A 19779-nucleotide genomic window follows, 5' to 3' on the forward strand; every position below is an offset into this window, starting at 1 on the left:
TCTCTAGTTACAGAACACGGGCTCTAGGCGCACAGGCTTGAGTAGTTGTGGAACATGGGCTCAGTAGTTGTGGCATGCGGGCTCAGTAGTTGTGGCTTTCAGGCCCTAGAGCACAGGCTCAGTAATTGTGGCGCATGAGCTTAGTTGCTCTGCGGCATGTGGGATCTTCCAGGACCAGGGCTCGAACCCGTGTCCCCTCATTGGCAGGCACATTCTTAACCACTGCGCCACCAGGCAAGTCCAGTGTTAGCTCTTTTTATTAGTAGTAGTATTAGTAGTAAAGTACCATATTGAGCAACAATACAAGAAAGTCAGAGAGAAGGTGACATTTAGGCTGCATCTTAAATTATGTAAAATAATTTATTTGGACAGGAAGGAAGGAAGGAACATTGTAAGCAGAACTGCCAGCTTTAGCAAGACTTTGGGAGGCAGGAAAATGCGTGTTCTGAGTAATAGAACATGTAGCTGGAGCAGAGGATGGATGGGGGCAGCATGGTGAAGGTGAGACTAGCAAGATGGGTTACAGTCGTGTTCTGAAGAGCTTTGACTCATGCTAGGATATTGGGTAACCATTGGAGTTCTGTGTATTTGGGGAAAAGCCCTGGTGGAACTGTGGAAGGTGATTTGGAAGAATGACCAGCAGCAGGGAGACCAGCAGCAGGGAGACCAATTAGGAAGCAACTAAAATAGAGTGAGCATGCTGCTAGCTCAGACCAGGGAAGATAGGTTTGAAAGACATTTCAAGCATAGAATCAACAAGATTTGGCAATCTGTTGATTCCAAGGATGAACTAAAGGAAGTAATCAAAATGACTCCTTAGATTTCCAACGTGATTTTTGAAGACTGTTTAGTTAATAAGGAGTTCAGGCAAACAGTTTAGGACATTTATTCAGTGAATATTCAGCACCCACTACCTGATGGATACAGTGCTAGGTGCTTGGGATATAGCAGAGAACAAGATAAAGTCCCTGTCCTCAGGGAGCTTTTATTCTAAAAGAGGAAGGCAGACAGTGAACAAACTAGAAAGTCAATTATATATGTTGAGTCTGATGAGCCTGTGACACATGGAGGGGGAGCTGCCTAGAAGACAGTTGGATATTCAGCCTAGAGTCCAGGGAGAAACGCAAGGTATAAAGATTCAAATTTACGAAAAAAGATAGTAGTTCTTAAGGAGAAAAGTGTTTTGTATTTAAAGGGTGGACAGAGGAAAATGAACCAGGAAAACATTGAGGAAAAGCAATTGAAAAAGAGGGAAAACTAGGGAAAAGATAGTGTTACAGAAGTCAAAAGAAGAGAGTTTCCAGAAGGAAGGAAGAGGATCAGGAGTATCGGCTGCTACAGAAACGTTAGGTAGGATTAGAGTGGAGGACAGGTGACTTTTTCAGTTGGAACATTCATTTCATTACTTTTAAGATAATACAGTTGACCTGTGAACAAGGCAGGAGTTGGGGCTCCCACAACTCTCTGAACAGTTGAAAATCCACATATAATTTATAGCTCCCCTCCATATATGTGGCACCTTGGTATCCATGGTTCCACTTCCTACACAGGCTATTCAGTCATGTAGTTCTGTGGTATTTACTATTGAAAAAACTCCACGTACAATTGGACTCGCACAGTTCTAACCCTTGTTGTTCAAGGGTCAATTGTAATTGCAAAGAAATCTACGATATTTGGTAACTCGGCTCTTTTTGATCATCCGTTTTAGCTACCACCGTCCATGATGCTGAAGTTTGAGAGAGGATCTAAGCAACCCCCTAAAACAGGGCTGCCTTGCTGCTTCAGTCTCCAGAGCGACATGGAGGGAACTTCAGCACTTCTCAGCGCAGCCAGAATTGAGTCCTCTGGGATATAGTTCTGGGGTGAACAGCACTTCTGTGAATGTAGCATTTCACTGGAATGGATTCTCATACGCTGCCTTGGGCAAAGCTGAACACTTTGTCAGTGCTTTTGAACCTTTTAATATTGCAGCGTACCTGAGGGCTCTTCCCTCACCAGCCACCAATGTTCTGAGTCACTTGCAGGTTCCAGGGTTTATTGGCTGCACCTCACCCTCACCCACGATGACTGCCTGTGCTGAGGCACAGTTTGCACGATTAGGCTTACCTGCCCTGTCCTGTTGTGAGACCCACCTGTGTAGGCGCTAAATTCTAGCCATCACATCTAGTTGGTGGTGGGGGAAACCTTCTGGAGGCCCCCAACCTTCTGGAAAAAGTGGCCCCCACCTCCAGGGGAAGCCTTCATACCACACTGGCATGTCAGCTGAAAGCACTGCACTATACCTCTTCTGACACAGCAGGACAGTCCTCTTCAGGCAGTCCAGCCCAAGAGAAGCTCAGGATCTGACATGTTCTTCCTTTTGGCACAAGTCATTCTGACTTTTATCTGTAAAAAAAAGACAGAAATCTTGAAGAAATGATGGGAACTTATGTTTTTCCTGTCTGTTGAACAGTCTGAGCTGCAACCAGATTCCAAGTTGGGAAAATGAGAAAGCATATATGTTTTCTGTATATAAAAGCAAAACCAAAAAAGGCCTTTACATTGAGGCTAACTTGGCAGAAAACTGACTCATGGCTTAAATTTTATAGGCTATTGTACTTTTGTTGTACCAAATGATACCCTAACTCATTCTAACCAAGAGATGTGTTTTCCCCCATAAAACAGAGTTGCAGCAACTCTGGGAGCACTTGTGTGCTGTCAGCCCCACACTTCCAGCCAGAACACAGCAAGGTCCTGGGGATGTGGAGTGCTAGATAGAAAAAGGTCTTTGGAGAAGCAGTTAGGAGGGGCAAGATCATGACCCACTGCTCCTCTCTTTTCCTCAGTACTGTTTGCCTTCTCCTGCTGTGTGCTTTGTCTTAACTCCCAACACTGATCTTCCTGCTGACCCTCTCTGGGAGCTTCCACCTCACTCACTCCTCTTCCAAGCTGTAGCCAGTGCAGCTGGTGCCTGGGCATTGACTCAGGCCCCACTCCTTTTTGTATGTGTAATATATGTTAATATGATTTCCTAAAACAGAAGATTTAGTTGCTTTCTTTGAATTTTTACTGAAAACCATACAGCCTTACTATTTCCCTCTAATTCCTGTACATTCTAAGTGGAAGGGAAAAAAATAGTTTCTACTTAACTGATAAATGTGGCTTTTTCCCTTTAATGTTCAGAAAATTGTGGCTATCTTACAGATTTCTTCTGATTTCTTCTGCAGTCCTTGTTGTTCTGTATGTGATCTTTAAGTGGATTTTTCTCTTTTCCTCCTTTCATGTCCATGTAAGATTTGCTGAACAATCAGAATATCAGGTTAAAACAAAGCTAAAGTGACCTTAAAAGGTATATCTTCCCTCCATACAGGGAATAGGGAGGTATTTGGATTTCTCAGTAAACGTCAAGTGCTTTATGGCTGTGGAGATACACTGGGCCCACATCTCCTTCAAATTCATTAACATTTGGTATGACCAAGGGAAGATAAGTGACAATTCTACAAAGTTGTTAGAGGTCTGTATATAAGGTGGCCACACATTAAGCGTTAACTTCTTCTAACCTTTCTGTCTTGTTGTTCTGGAAACTATTTGGCTTATGCCAGCATCCTCTGTGGCTTCAGATGACATTTTTCAAACCCCTTTCACCGCCTTCCTTTCCCTTAATGTGCCAAGCTTGAAACAGGATTTGATTTCCCGAGCTACTTGTCTGCTTTCTATGTGCCACCAAGGAATCTAGTTCATCTTTCATCTCATTCATGTTCTTTCGAAGCAAGATACTTTGGGAGTCAAGTCTTTCAGGTGTTTATATAAATATATATATAAAGAGGATTTTGTGTTCTCTTTCCGTGTAAGTAACAATTCACAATCATAATGTAAAGAAGAAATAAAAGCCTGTTGTATTGTACTTCAAGATGCTTCCCTGATGTACAGAATCTCCTTGTAAAATAAATAATTGCATTGTAAATCAGTCTTCCTATCAATGTTAATTATTAATGTATTTTAGAATTAAAAAAGTTATACTATTCTGGTATGTAGTGTTTATTTTTTATGTTCTACCTCACTCCAAATGACTTAAGGTTGCTTAAAAATGCTCCCTAAGGGACTTCCCTGGCAGTCCGGTGGTTAAGACTCCGTGCTCCCAGTGCAGGGGGCATGGTTCAATCCCTGGCGGGGGAACTAAGATCTGCAAGCTGCACAGCGTGGCAAAAAAAAAAAAAAAAAAATCCCTAAAATATTGCTAGACACCCTAAATGAGAAGTAGATGAGGGGGGAAAATTAGAGTAAGAACATTAAATGTAACCAGAGATGAAGGTCAGTGATGTTTGTGTCTGTCTGTACAGAATTGTGGAAAAAGAATAAGCTGCAGAAGGGAAAGCCAACTATGAACCCCACACTGTGTAGCAGGTGCAGCTCTAGGTTTTATTAATCCCACCTAGACTGGGAGGTAAGTGAAAGTACACTCATTTTACCAGTGAAGAACTTGAGAGATGAAGTTACCTCCCCAAAGTCAAAGATAATTATGTAACCACTCTTTACATATATTCAAGGAAAAGCAATTGCATCCTAATCAGTTGTCCCTGCAAGGACTTACTGTGTCTGGACCACATATAATTAGACCTCAGGCTGACATCACAATAGGACAGATCGTAGCTTATGTACTCCTCTCTGGCAAGCAGCCCAGTTTCATTCGAGGTGGCCCCACCAATGACTCACTTCGTACTTGTCACTTCAGAGACTGGCCTTGATTATTGTACCACCCTTTACCAAGGGTTAAGAGAAACCATGAGTCAGAACTGCTCATGCCATTGGCCTCCACCTGCTCCCATATTTTCCTTCTACTAGCCCTCCAAAGAGGCCTCAAACTGCCATTACCCTTTTGAGGTCACGCATTGTCTCTAGAAGGGTATTTTGAAGGTACACATTGCCCAGTGTTTGCTGAAACAATGAATTTAGCGTCCGTAAGGATTTTGATTACTGTACCCCAGGAGAGAGAGGACTACAATTGCAGAGAAGGGGTTTGGAAAACCACCATCAGAAAGGGCAAGTCCAGTGGATATTGAATGGGAGGGGGTGGGATAGGAAGTCTACTTATAAAAGTTGAGAATGTACAACAAAAGCCAGGTGCTGAAACCAAAACACAGCCTAAACCACTGTTTCAATTCCATCTGTAAGAGGCGTGAAGGGAAGAGACGGAAACACCAGCAGCCTGGACCGCTTGCTCCATCTTTCTCCTCTGTGGGTACCATTAATTTCTTCCCCCAAGAATTTTTGCCTCCTTCATAAAGCATAGAGGTCATATGAAAGGAACAAACACCCTCAACTTCTCTGCATCTGGTACTGAGGAGACACACACACACCATTAATTCATTTATTTGATCAGCGTTTATCTCCTTCCTGCCCCACCAAGAAAAACAACCTTCCCCTGTTGCTCTATCACCTACTTTTCCCGTACTCCCTTCACATAATCTATTCTAACATTAAACAACTTAAATTCCTGTACAGTCCAAGCACTTGAACTAAATGAGTGACAGAGGAAAAAGAAGCAATGCAGATGTAAACATTGCATTGATTGACATTGACATTGACATTTGTGTAGGACCTCTGGTCTATACATGCTGTTTTCCATTTCTAAAGCCATGTTCACTAAACTCATTAAAATATAAACTAAAACCAAAATAAAATGGCTTTCCCTGAGGTTACCAGTGTCTTCTTAGTTAACTGCCACATCCAAGGCCTGTTTTCAGCTCAAAACGTATCCGACTACTCTGCAGCATGTGATGCTCTGGGCCATGTTCTAATCCTCAAAACTTCTTCTTTGACTTGTCAGACACCACTCACTCTCCTGGTTCTCCTCTGATCATGCTTCCTCTGTCCCCCGGCTTCTTCCCTGACCACCATTTAAATGTTGGGTTTTCATGTCCTCTCATCACTCTCCCTGCTCTTCCAACATGACTTCAGTCACCACTCTTATTCTGACAACTTCTACATCTTTATTTACAACTCGAATTTCTTGCTTGGAGTCCAACCCTATATCCAATTACCCTGTAGACATATATACACCCACATGTTCCCAAGGTACGCACCTCCAGCCTTCCTTTTCAAGGGGGTGCTGAGAGAGGGGTCGCAATGAGTGAGACTTCAGCAGCGTTTGCAGCAGTTCACAATTCAATAAACAGGTTAACAACAACAAAATAACTTATATTCACCTTCTATGCAGACATTACTCACCACCCCTACCACCTACTTTCTCAGTTATCAGAGTTAGAGACCACAATATGTTCAGCATCCCAAATCTGAAACTTTGATATTATCTGCAAGTTTCTCTCTTACCTCGCAGGTCCAGTAGGACAATAAAGTCTGTACATTCTCTACCTCAGAAATGTCTCTCAATTCCTTTATCTCCTCTTGCCTTGTTTACCATTCAAGTTCAAAGCCAACATAATTTGGGCTTCCCTGGCAGTGGGCAGTGGTTGAGAGTCCGCCTGCCGATGCAGGGGACACGGGTTTGTGCCCCGGTCCGGGAAGATCCCACATGCCGCGGAGGGGCTGGGCCGGTGAGCCGTGGCCGCTGAGCCTGCGCGTCCGGAGCCTGTGCTCCGCAACGGGAGAGGCCACAACAGTGAGAGGCCCGCGTACCGAAAAAAAAAAAAAAAAAAAGCCAACATAATTTAACGGGACTTTATAACCTCCAGTCTCTCCAATTTATCCTCCGACTTTGCCACTAGAGTTACCTTTCTAAAAGGCAGAGATAGGGACTTCCCTGGCGGTCCAGTAGTTAAGACTCCGCACTTCCACTGCAGGGGCACAGGTTCAATCCCTGGTCTGGGAACTAAGATCCCACATGCCCTGTGGCACAGCCAAAAAAAGATAAAATGCAAAGACAGAGCAATCCTTTACTTCAAAACTATTGACCTCTAGTTACCGGCAGGATAAAATTTAAACTTTGTCTGGACCACAAGATACTTTGTATTCAGCTCTTGCCTATTTCTCAGGCTCATGAAAAGCCCAGGCAGTTCTCCCTTTGATGTTCCTAATCAAGCTGACCTCTCACCCTTCCCGGGAGACCACAGGCCTGCTAGTTTCCTCACTTGGAACGCTGTCATCGTCCACACTCCACCCTTTTACTATTCCTTCAAGTTTTAGCTCAGATTTTAACTCCCCAGGAAAACCCTCTCAGCCTTTAGCCAATTGTTCAGTTGCTCTGTCCTCAGAATACATTATTCATGCCACACAGAGCTTATCAAATAGTAGTATAATTTGCTGTCATGTCTATTTCCCCCACTGTGAGTGCTCAAGGACAGAAAAAGTGGTTCATCTCAATCCCCAGTGTCTAGCACAATGCCTAGCAAATTAAGTCATATTCACCAAGTAAATGTTGAATGAGTGATTGAAAGGCAACTGAATACTCGCAATATCACCAGAAAAGTAGCAGAATTATTTGTCTCTCTTCCTCTAAACTACTGGTTCTCAAACATTTTTGTTTCGTGACCCCTTCATAATTTAAAAAATTACTCAGAACCCCAAAAAACTTTCTATCTGTTGGTGATATCTATTGATACTTACTGTACTAAGATTAAAACTGAGAAAATTTTAAAATATTTATGATACATTTCAAAATAATAATCCATTACAGGTTAATTAACAATATGTTTGTATGAAAAATAACTATTTTCCAAAAATAGAGAAGAGTGGCATTGTTTTACATTTTTTGCAAATCTCTTTACTGTCTGGTTTAATTGAAGGCAACTCAGTTCTCATATCTGCTCTTGCATTCAACCTGTTACTATACGGTGTTTTGGTTTAAGTAAATGAAGAAAATCCAGTCCCACACAAGATATATAGTTGGTAAAGATGTCAGCCATTCTTTCAAATAAAACAGTATTCCATGAAAAACGTGGCTTTTTCAGCTCACAACTCAAACAATGTCAGAAGTGCTTTTCCTGCAGATCAGCTTTTCACATGCAGCATAAATGCTCTATGTGTACTTCTCACTTTGTCACATAGAATATTAAAAAGACAGATACTCAGGACTTCCCTGGTGGCGCAGTGGTTAAGAATCTGCCTACCAATGCAGGGGACACGGGTTCGAGCCCTGGTCCGGGAAGATCCCACATGCCGTGGAGCAACTAAGCCCGTGTGCCACAACTACTGAGCCTGCGCTCTAGAGCCCGTGAGCCACAGCTACTGAGCCCACACGCCTAGAGCTTGTGCTCCGCAACAAGAGAAGCCACCGCAATGAGAAGCCCGCACACCACAACGAAGAGTAGCCCCTGCTCATCACAACTAGAGAAAGCCCGTGCATAGCAACAAAGACCCAACACAGCCAAATAATTAAATAATAAAAGACAGATACTCAAAAGGCAAGAATTAGTAAAATTAATGATTTTTACTTCTTCACCAAGGACGTCCTTCGGTGAAACTGACTTTTTTTTTAATCTTAAATTTGTGTTGATGAAGAATACAATGACCACCAGTACAGTTTGGTGACAGGGCTTTGAAGCAAACTAAGACACCAGCAGTTTAACCCACATTTTCATTTTACATCAGTGTAGACTCAACATAGTGAAGGAGGCAGAAAAAGTCTAAGTATTATTATGAAATAGTTTTGACCTCAGGGACCCCACAGTTGGCCAACTACACTTAGAGAACCACTGCTCTGGGCCTGTTTCGCATCTTAAAACCTGGGTAATAGGGCTTCCCTGGTTGCACAGTGGTTAAGAATCTGCCTGCCAATTCAGGGAACACAGGTTCGAGTCCTGGTCCGGGAAGATCCCACATGCCGCAGAGCAACTAAGCCTGTGCACCGCAACTACTAAGCCTGCGCTCTAGAGCCCACGAGCCACAGCTACTGAAGCCCGTGAACCTAGAGCCCGTGCTCCACAACAAGAGAGGCCACCGCAGTGAGAACCCCGTGCACCGCAATGAAGAGTAGCCCCCACTCGCCACAACTAGAGAAAGCCTGCGCGCAGCAAGGAAGACCCAACACAGCCAAAAATAAGTGCAAGAAAGAAAGAAAATGCATGCTATTAAAAAAAATTTTTTTAACTGGGTAATAATACCAATGTCTTAGAATTGCTGTGATGGTAAATAATGTATTTAAAGCACCCAGCACAAAATCTTATAGGAAGAACACCACAAATGTTTCTACTCGTTGTAGCAGAAATCTTATAGGAAGAACACCACAAATGTTTCTACTCGTTATAGCAGAGCTGTGATGGCTCTACGTCAATTTATCTAACATTTATTCGGAATTCTATCGCATTTGCAATATTTCACATGTAACATTTATCTTCAGGATTCTTTGCTTGCCTTCTTTATATTAGGTGTCTATATGTGTTAAAATACACGTAACATAAAATCTACCAGTTTAACCATTTTTAAGTGTACAGTTTAGTACTTCCGACTTATTTACCAACGCCATTTATCAAATGTTTATTTCACACGTAACAGGGTAGATTCAATCCCTTTTGAGACTGCATTTCTCTAGATGCCTTTTTCTTTTTCTGGTTTTTTTTTTCAGACAAGGCTTAAATGCCTTTTCTATTCAGAACACTTATTAATCCAAAGGTTTTTTGACTTTATTTAACGGCTTATCCTCCAGATTGGTGAACTGATCGTAGAGCCGTAAATACCCGATCCAGCACTTACCCATCAGCCTAAATACTTCAAAACCTCTCTTTCTGTAACTTGCACTTTCAAGGTCCCGCGCGAAGTCTCTAGTATCGCGAGATGCCTCTACGCCAGGTAGGGGTGGGGCTTAACCTGCGGTGGAGTCCCAGCACCCTTAGCGAATTTCTAACTCCCTAACTGCGCATGACGCGGCGCAGGCGCAGTAGAGATTTCTTGACTTCCGAGGGCTTCAGAAGGTATAAATACCGACGCCTTGAGACCGTTTGGTCTTTTCGGGGGAGGCTATTGTCATCTTCGTTGGGTGATAGGTGAGTGTGATTAGATGCCTGCTTCTTCAGCGTTTTGTCTGGTACTAGGTCCGACACTCAGCCTTTTCTTTGGGGATCATAGTATTTAGAATGATTCCGAATCTTCGGCGTCCATGCTGACTACCCTTACTCGCAAAAATAGGGCCGGGTCGGGTGTGGGCGGGGGAGGCCTCGCCGGCCGCGGGTCTTGGCCGTAACCAAGGGTCGCTAGCGCGAGAATTCCCAGGCCTGCAGGGCACGACCCTCCGCGCCCACAAGCTAAGTGCGCAGCGCCCGCCCTCATTTCCTGTTGCGCCATTATGCTGCTTCCTAGGAGGCGCGTTAGCGTCTTCAGTGGAGTTGAATGCAGGCCATTTTGTTCCCGATTCGGGTTATTCTTAATTCTGGTGCCATTTATTTTTTCTTTTGGGGCAATTTTTTTATTTCAGGCGATCGGGTTAAAGGTAGTAGCCTTTACTGGCGTCATAACGGCTGTTATTTGCTGTTCTTCGGCAGCAAGCTAATCGCCTGTTGGGGTTCCTAGATGTCTTTGGAGTACCTGGTTGAAAATTCAGATTATTGATGTGTCTGCTCGTTAGTCTTGCGCTCAACTCTTGTTGACACTCTGGGGTGATTGGGATCTACTCCCTTATAGATACTCCTGCGAAGTAGCTGTCAACTTGGTGAAGTTAATTTCTAAAGTATAGTGACCAACGTGGATACCCCGGGAGGTCACTCTCCCCGGGCTCTGTCCTGGTGGCGTATGGGAGCATAGGGCTCTGCCCCATGATGTACAGTCCCTTTCCACAACGTTGGAGATGAAGCTGGGCCTTGAGTCTGCGCCTGCATATTCCTACAGCTTCTCAGAGTCCTGTGGACAATGACTGAGGAGACAAACCATGCAGGAAACAGCTCTCTAGAGCAGCATATCTGAATCTAGGTTGATCCGAAGTGAATGAAAAATTTGTTTTAATCAGTTTCGGTGTACTGCTGGATTAAAGCTCTTACCTGCTTTGTTTTGCAGCATTCGTTTGGGATTCCAAATAATTTGATTCGGGGTAAGTAAATCTACGAATTCCTTTTGGCCTATCAGTGTTTGCCTGCCAACATTTTGCATAAGACATTTGATCATTTTGAGCTCAGTTCCATTTCATGAAGATGCTGCCGTTCAATGCATCTAGATATTTTGCTACTTTTTTCGTAGGCATGTTGACAGTTTCTTAGATGTATGCTCGTATTCCAGGAAGATGGCTTTTTAAAGCTTATCTTCACATCTTTAATACTCACGATAGAGGAGAGATTTCTGTTTTGCAAATGGAACAATTTTGAATGACTTAACCAAAGACAGCAAAGCTGTCACATGAGCCATGTAATGTGTGTACCCTCTCGATCTTTCCAGGGGAACTAAGGGTTTGGTCTCTTGTACAGTTCCTTTCTGTGATGTGGAGGGTTAAGTTGTGCCAGCATATGTCTACAATGACAGTAACTATGATAGATAAAGCATAACTTTTGGAAGTTATTAGAAACAGTTGCTAATCCTGGTGGACTTGAACTTCCCTCAGGTGTACATGTAGTATGGGATGAGGGGAAATGAAATGTCTTGAAAACAGGGTTACAGTAAGTCCTTTACATACAAACCTTAAGATGCAAACATGTCCAATCACGTAAGTTAATTCAGGTGTCTGGTGTACATTGTCACACGCGTGCATCCTCTACAAGTGGTTGTGTTTTAGTATACTTTACAGTACTGTATGGAGTACAGTAGGACAGTATCTGTATTTCAAGCCCAGGATGTCTGGAAACAAGCATAAAAGCAGCAGTGACATAGGTGGTACTGCTGAAGAATGAAAGAGATTCATGATGCAGGAAGTGGTAAGGGGGTTTTCTTTATTTGAGGAGGCACTGTTGGTTTTTGAGGCAGAGGACCCGGACATAGAATGGTACACGAAAGTTGCAGCAACCATTCAGAATGCAATGCAGTGCTACTGTGTCATCTGATGAGAAGAAGAGCTAGTACCCAGATATCACTGGATCATTTTTTCAGGAGGGTAGATAGAGTTGAATCCAGCAAGGGACCAGAACCTGTGCCATCAGTGTCAGGCATGAGTGAAATTGCAGCTTGCCCTCCATCTCCTGTTGCTAATGATCCTTCAGCTCTGCCATCTCCCACCTCCTCTCCCTCCAGTCAGTAACTCATGGCCTGTTCACTTGAGGCCAGCCCCTGTATGCTAGCTGTTGTACTTTTCAAGGTACTGTAAGATTTAAAATGTTTACTTTATTTCTTTGTGTTTGTTTTTTATGTATTTGTGTGAAAAGTATTATAAACCTATTACAGTACAGTACTATATAGTCGATCGTGTTAATTGGGTACCTAGGCTAACTTTGTTGTACTTTGTCCGCTCTCAGAACGAAACTTGTCCATATGGGAACTTACAGTAACTGTTCAGTCAGACATTCCAATGTGGATACCCCGGGAGGTCACTCTCCCCGGGCTCTGTCCTGGTGGCGTATGGGAGCATAGGGCTCTGCCCCATGATGTACAGTCCCTTTCCACAACGTTGGAGATGAAGCTGGGCCTTGAGTCTGCGCCTGCATATTCCTACAGCTTCTCAGAGTCCTGTGGACGATGACTGAGGAGACAAACCATGCAGAGAGACATCTAGTATACCAAAATTTAAAAGTGAAATAAGATTGTTATGTATGAATCTAATTCTTTTTTTGTCCTTTCATTCAGGAGAGAAGAGGAGCCTTACCTGACTTGTGCAGTTAACAATGCTTTGGGGGCCTTTATTTGGCAGGGAGATTAGTAAAGTGAGTAATACACTATTTTTGGAAGATCAGCCTGGGCAATTTGAAAATGTTAAGTTTCAGCACAATGTTTAACCCTGGAATTGCACCTTAAAAACCAGCAGAGTAATAGTGTTCTGTTAACCAGGTGCCTTTTGAAATTTAGAAGGAATTCCAGAAGACACTTGTGTGGGCAGATCTGTGGACAGTGTAGTGACCTGGGAGTCCCAAGAGACCCTTTCAGGTTTCCTATGAGGTGGAAACTTGATGTACTGATACTAAGATCTTGGCCATTCTCAAGTAAACTGGATTTTCTTAAAAGTGGAAAGCAGATGCCCATGAGAATCTACATGTCTTAATAAAGAGATCCATGTCAGTTTCTAATGTACTCGGGTGAATTACAATAAAGGTGACTATATACATAATTGTGTGGTTCTTTTTTTTGGCCGCACCATGTGGCTTGCAGGATCTTAAGTCCCCCAACCAGGGATCAGACCTGGTCCCCCTTCAGTGAAAACACCAGGGAATTCCCTATGTGGTTCTTTCTATGCAACTATGACTGCTAAATGAGTATTCTATAAATGAAGCTGCTTGTTCAAGCAGTAAATACCTGATTGATTCTGCACTAATTAAAGGCCCTGAGCTCTTGCATTTATTATTGGCATTTGTGTACTACTACTTGGGAAAATGCATGTATCCTAACCAGTTGTAAATAGGTAACTTAAGGTATGGTCTTAGAGACATACATTAGGCCACTGGACATGGGTGTTGAATGAGAGGTCTTCATGCTGATGAGACCTAACCATTGTACAAGATTTGGTGCAGATGTTAAAAAGTTAAAAGCAGCTGTTGGGGTAGTTAATCCTCTGCTGTGTCAAAGAGCTATGCTTGAGTCACAGTAGGACTTTGTCAAGCCTGTGTACAGGCTGCCAGCATTATAGGGAAGTCATAAGACTGAAGGATGGGGACTAGCGGGGAACCATCTAGAAGGTAGAGTCTAGATCTTGGGTGGGGCTATTAAGTGAATTTTACAAGATGGGGAGGTAGAATAACCCATTTAGAATCCATTGGAGTCAGGTTTAAGGGGGGGATTTGGGGGTTTGGTGGGTTGTGGCCCAAACACATGGAATGTCCAGATGTACAGTTTTACAGCGTTCAGGGACGAAAGGGTAAAGAATAGGAGCTAGTTTGTGGCTTTGATTATTGGAGAACCTCGGTTGCTTTACCTGAGCAAGTAGCAACACTTTAGTGCTTACCTGTGCCGGGCTTTTCTAAGCACTTGGCATGTGTTAATCACAGCCCTGAAGTGGGTATTAATCTGTCTGCTTTGATAGGAAAACCCAGGAGGAGAAAGGCTAAATAATTGCCCAAATCTACAACTAGGAAGTGGACTGGTCCTGTATCCCCAGGGTTAGCCCTGTGTCCAGCGCACATCTTGGCATTCCCACATAAACAGTCTTTGGATGATAGATGCACAGTAAAGTCTGAACAATGTTTTTAGTGTAAATTCTCAGGGTAGGGCTGGGTGCTAGGTGGGGAATACATCCATTTCTGGTGTCCAAGTGTAGCTGAAGCAAAGCTGTCAGCAAGTATTCTAGGTCACACCCTTCGCTGAACTTCAGGTTGCAACATACGTACCTGTAGACTTTTTACAAAAGGTTATTCTGGCTTTTTTCTCCATGTAGGCCTCAATAGTCATAGCAGTAGTTGCTAAAGTGAGACTGCCTGGGTTTGAATCCTGATACCACTTGTCCCTGTGACCTTGGGCAAGCTACTTAACCTCTCTGCCTCAGTTTCCTTATGCATAGAATGGGGACAATAAAAATACCTCTTGGAGTTGCAGTGAGAATTTAGAGTTAATATTTGTAAAAAAGCTTACAGTCTTGGGCTTCCCTGGTGGCACAGTGGTTGAGAGTCTGCCTGCCGATGCAGGTCTGGGAAGATCCCACATGCTGCAGAGTGGCTGGGCCCATGACCCATGGCCGCTGAGCCTGCTGCTCCGCAGCAGGAGAGGCCACAACAGTGAGAGGCCTGCGTACCGCAAAAAAAAAAAAAAAAAAAAGCTTACAGTCTTATAAGTACAGTGAGCTTGTGAGAAAATTCTCTGACTGCGTACCGCAAAAAAAAAAAAAAAAAAAAAAAAAAAGCTTACAGTCTTATAAGTACAGTGAGCTTGTGAGAAAATTCTCTGACTTAAAAGCAAACAACTAGGGATATAGTATCCATTAAAGTTTTGTTTAATAAAGTCTGCCACCACAGATAAATGATCTACTAAACCAGGCTTATCTCACTCAGAACACTACCTCTTCGGGAGAGAAAAGGGGAGAAGATGGAGGGATTAGTACTGCCCAAGATCACCGAACTAGTAATAGAACCAGGATTTGAACCCCAAAACCGTATCATGATATACTGTTACCTTTGAACAAGGCAGCGTGGTAAGATACGTACATTATTTCGTCTAATATTCTATGTACCCCTGTAAAGTAGGTACCCTTTGTGCCCATTTTGCAGAGGAGACTGAAGTTGGAGTTGAGGAACTTGCACGAGTTATATAGCCAGTAAGTGGCAGAACATGCATCTGAGCAAGGCAATTGACTGCAGAGCCTGTGCTCAACCCACATCATACCATGCCTTGAGAAAATTAGCTATTTACACTTCGTATTCAGCTAATTAGTACCCACTACACCATAAAAACTCGGTTTCAGTTGTAACAAATTATAAACCTACTATGTGCCTATGTCTGCTTGGCTCTGGATAATACTAAGACATGAGTGCAGTTTCTTGGGGAGCGGGAGCCCTTCCTGGCTGTTACTTCTGTCTTTCACCATTTTCTGTCTTTATGCATGTCTTTCCCTCTGATGGATGGGATCTTAGTTCCCCAACCAACCAGGAATCAAATCTGGGCCCCTGCAGTGGAGTCTTAACCACTAGACAGCCAGGGAAGTCCCAGAACCTGTGTCTTTATGATGGTATCTGACATTTGATGAGGATTTACTATGTGCTAGGCATTCTTTAATCCTTACAACAGCCCTATGCAGGGCAGGGACATTTTTTATGTCCATGTTATAGAAAAGGAAGACAATCAAGGTTAGATTATTTGCCCAAGGTCACACATCTTTAGATGAAGGTCTGCATCTTTAGAGCCTGAACTCAGCCACCATTCTCACCTCCCCTTCCCTAAGCACCCATAATGGCTTCTCTCAGAGGTAAGGTGGGCACCTTGAGCATTCCATCGTAGTAACGTTATTAGCATTCTGATGTGCTTATTTTTTAGTTGATGTCCATCTAACCTACTAGTTGAGTTATCCTTAAAGAATGGGACCATATATGTATGCTCAGGACCTAGTACTGGGCCTGGCACATAGCAAACGCTGGTTGATGACTTTATTCTTCTTCTGTGTTCTATTTCATTGATTTCTGTTTTGATCTTTATTATGTTCTTTTGTTTATTTTGGGTTTAGTTTGCTCTTCTTTTCCTAGTTCCCTAAGGCAGAAGCTGATTAATTTGAGACATTTTCTTCATTTCTAGTTTAGGCATTTAGTGCTATTAGTTTCTCCCAAATACTCCTCTAACAATATTCCACAAGTAAAAAACAAAACAAAAATATTCCAGAAGTTCTGCTATGTTATGTTTTCATTTTAATTCAGTTCAAAATACTTTGAAATTACCTTTTGATTTCTTCTTTGACCTGTGGACTATGTAAAAGTGTGTTTTTATTGTTTTTATATTTATTTATTTAGGCCACGCCAGGCGGCTTGCAGGATCTTAGTTCCCCGACCAGGTATTGAACCCAGGCCACAGCAGTGAAAGTGCTGAGTCCTAACCAGTGGACTGCCAGGGAATTCCCAAAAGTGTGTTTTTAAATATTTGGGAGTTTTCCAAAGATCTTTCTGTTATTTGTTTCTACTTTCATTCCATTGTGGCCTAAGTATATGTTTACTTTGTATGATTGAATCATCTTAGATTTAACAAGACTTTTTCTATAACCTAGTATAGCCTATCTTGGGAAATGTTTCATGTGCACTTAAAAGGCACGAGTATGGGGCTTCCCTGGTGGCGCAGTGGTTGAGAGTCCGCCTGCCGATGCAGGGGACACAGGTTCATGCCCCGGTCCGGGAAGATCCCACATGCCATGGAGCGGCTGGGCCCGTGAGCCATAGCCCCTGGGCCTGCGCGTCCGGAGCCTGTGCTCCGCAACGGGAGAGGCCACGGCAGTGAGAGGCCCGCGTACCGCAAAAAAAAAAAAAAAAAAAAAAAAAAAAAAGGCATGAGTATGTAACTGTTGTCCGAAAAAATCAAGGTGGAGTGTGAAGAATGGTTAAGTGTTCCATAAATGTCAATCAGTTCAAATTGATTGAAAGTGTTGTTCAAGTCTATTCTATCCTTGCTGGTTTTCTTCCTACCTGTCCTATCAGTAATATTGAGAGTGGGTTATTGAAATCTCCAGCTATAGTTGTCGATTTGTCTGTTTCTTCTAGAAGTTCTATCAGTTTTTACTTCACTTTTTTTTTTTTTTTTTTTTTTTTTTTTTGCGGTACGCGGGCCTCTCACTGTTGTGGCTTCTCCCGTTGCGGAGCACAGGCTCAGCGGCCATGGCTCATGGGCCCAGTCGCTCCGCGGCATGTGGGATTTTCCCGGACCAGGGCACGAACCCGTGTCCCCTACATCGGCAGGCGGACTCTCAACCACTGCGCCACCAGGGAAGCCCTACTTCACGTATTTTGAAGCTCTGTTATTCGTTGCATATACTGAGGATTGTGCATTTTGATTGATTCCTTTACCATTGTGAAATTACCTTCTTTATTTCAATAATACTCTTTGCTCTGAAATCTACTTTGCTATTAATATAGCTGCTCCAGCTTTCTTTTGACTAGTGTTACCAGAGTATGTCTTTTTCTGTCTTTTTACTTTTAATCTATTTTTTCTATCTTTTTACTTTTAATCTTGAACAACATGGGAGTGCTACTGAAAATCCCCATATAACTTCACAGTTGGCCCTCCGTATCTGTGATTCTGCAACCATGGATTTAACCAACCTTAGATCGTGTAGGACTGTAGTACGTAGTACGTATTTATTGAAAAAAATCTGAGTATAAGTGGACCTGCATAGTTCAAACCTGAGTTGTTCAAGGGTCAACTGTATTTATGTTTAACGTGTATATCTTGTAGGCAGTATGTGGTTGGGTCTTGCTTTTTTTTTTTTTTTTTTTTGCTGTACACGGGCCTCTCACTGTTGTGGCCTCTCCCGTTGCAGAGCACAGGCTCCGGACGCGCAGGCCCAGCGGCCATGGCTCACGGGCCCAGCCACTCCGCGGCATGTGGGATCTTCCCGGACCGGGGCACGAACCCGTGTCCCCTGCATCGGCAGGCGGACTCTCAACCACTGCGCCACCAGGGAAGCCCGGGTCTTGCTTTTTCTATTTATTATGACAATCTCTGCCTTTCTTTTGGAGCGTTCAGACCACATTTATTTTACTTTTTTTAAAGCTTTTTTTTTGTATTTATTTATTTGGCTACATCGGGTCTTAGCTGTGGCATGTGGGATCTTTAGCTGCAACGTGCAAACTCTTAGTTGCGGCACGCATGTGGGTCTATTTCCCTATCCGGGGATCGAGCCCGGGCCCCCTACATTGGAAGTGTGGAGTTTTAGCCACTGGACCACCAGGGAAGTCCCAAGACCACATTTATTTTTAATCACAGATCTGTAGGTTTATAGTTTATAGGTTTATAGTTTGAACATTTTTTAGCCATTATTTCTTCATGTATTTTATGTCCCCAGTTCCTCCTTATTTTCAGGGTCTCCAATTACCTGTAGAGTAGGCTACTTATTAAAGTTATTCCATAGTTCACTAATACTATTTTCACTTAAAAATTTTTTTTCTATGTTTCATTTTGGATAGTTTCTTTTGCTGTGCATCAAGTTCACTAATCGTTGCTTTTCCAGTATCTAATCTATTGTTAATGCTATCCAGTGTATTTATAATCTTAGATATTGTCGAGAGAGAAACTCACTTTGGGTCTTTTTATATCTTCCATGTCTCCACTTAGCTTTTGGACATATGCCATACAGTTATTTATTTTTTTTTAATGTCTTTTTTTTTTTAATGTTTTTTTTTTTTTTTTTTTTGGTGCACCGTTCCTGGAAGTACTGCAATACCAGGTCGATACGTGGAGTGGACGGAGCAAGCTCCTATTCCAACTCCCTGCTCCAAAAATCCATTTAATATATTGTCCTCGGATAGAGGACGTATCAGATATTAAACTGATAAGAACAGATACTACACTTGATCTTAGCCAAAAGGCCGAGAAGCGGCCTTTTATTTATTTATCTTTTATTTATTTATTTATTTTTGGCTGCGTTGGGTCTTCGTTGCTGTGCACAGGCTTTCTCTAGTTGCGGCCAGCGGGGGCTACTCTTCGTTGCAGTGCGCGAGATTCTCATTGCAGTGGCTTCTCTTGTTGCGGAGCACGGTCTCTAGGCTCCCAGGCTTCAGTAGTTGTGGCATGTGGGCTCAGTAGTTGTGGCTCATGGGCTTAGTTGCTGTGCGGCATGTGGGATCTTCCCGGACCAGGGATCGAAACCACGTTCCCTGCATTGGCAGGCGGATTCTTAACCACTGCACCACCAGGAAAGCCCTGCCACACAGTAATAATAACTTTTAAGATCGTTTACTTCTAGTTCTATCATCTGTGTCATTTCTGGGTTGGATTCAATTGATTGTTCTCCTTACTATGGTTTGTGTTCAATAAATAAAATACAACAATAATAGAGTGTGAAAAAAATGAATATTTGCATTCAAAGAAGGAAAAGATAATTAGGGCTTAGGAAGGCTTCATGGAGATGGCAACTGACTTGAGCCTTAAAATATACATATCAAGAATTCAGCTAGGCAGGAGAGAAGGCACCTGGTAAGAGAGGTGAGAAAGGTAAGAAAGGAGGAATGAGCATGGGCATGCTCAGAGTTCAGTGCAGACGCCAAAGGGGAAATAGGAAACCAACAGCTTGGGGCATTTGCCACCTGGTGCTCCTAGCACAGCACTGAAGAAATATCTGAGTCTTTAAAGATTTTTAAGCAGGGCAAAGTCTCACAGCCA

The 19779-nt window shown here is 42.9% G+C and overlaps 1 protein-coding gene, 1 long non-coding RNA gene and 3 other non-coding genes across 21 annotated transcripts in view; 4 read left to right on the forward strand and 1 right to left on the reverse strand.

Annotated features, from left to right (window-relative positions):
* The window catches only part of PHACTR4 (phosphatase and actin regulator 4), a 117076-nt gene extending 113067 nt beyond the window's left edge, over positions 1-4009 (forward strand). For all 17 annotated transcript variants that reach the window (XM_067725076.1, XM_067725077.1, XM_067725081.1 and 14 more), the window contains one exon: positions 1709-4009. In XM_067725076.1, the coding sequence (XP_067581177.1) occupies positions 1709-1724 (16 nt within the window). In that variant the 3' untranslated portion in view covers positions 1725-4009. The remainder of the gene's footprint in view (positions 1-1708) is intronic.
* Positions 4010-9794: 5785 nt separating this feature from the next.
* Positions 9795-13108, forward strand: LOC137218396 (uncharacterized). The gene is made up of 3 exons (XR_010940687.1): positions 9795-9917; positions 10921-10954; positions 12631-13108. It is a non-coding gene; the product is annotated as an uncharacterized lncRNA (long non-coding RNA).
* LOC137220308 (small nucleolar RNA SNORA73 family) lies at positions 10607-10810 on the forward strand. The gene has a single exon (XR_010941612.1). It is a non-coding gene; the product is annotated as a small nucleolar RNA SNORA73 family (small nucleolar RNA).
* On the forward strand, positions 12353-12557 carry LOC137220309 (small nucleolar RNA SNORA73 family). The gene has a single exon (XR_010941613.1). It is a non-coding gene; the product is annotated as a small nucleolar RNA SNORA73 family (small nucleolar RNA).
* A 5699-nt stretch (positions 13109-18807) lies between the features above and the next one.
* LOC137220383 (U2 spliceosomal RNA) lies at positions 18808-18998 on the reverse strand. Its single transcript, XR_010941679.1, has one exon. It is a non-coding gene; the product is annotated as a U2 spliceosomal RNA (small nuclear RNA).
* Between the last annotated feature and the right edge of the window lie 781 nt (positions 18999-19779).

This window comes from Pseudorca crassidens, chromosome 2 (genome assembly GCF_039906515.1).
Source record: "Pseudorca crassidens isolate mPseCra1 chromosome 2, mPseCra1.hap1, whole genome shotgun sequence".
Lineage (NCBI taxonomy): Eukaryota > Metazoa > Chordata > Mammalia > Artiodactyla > Delphinidae > Pseudorca > Pseudorca crassidens.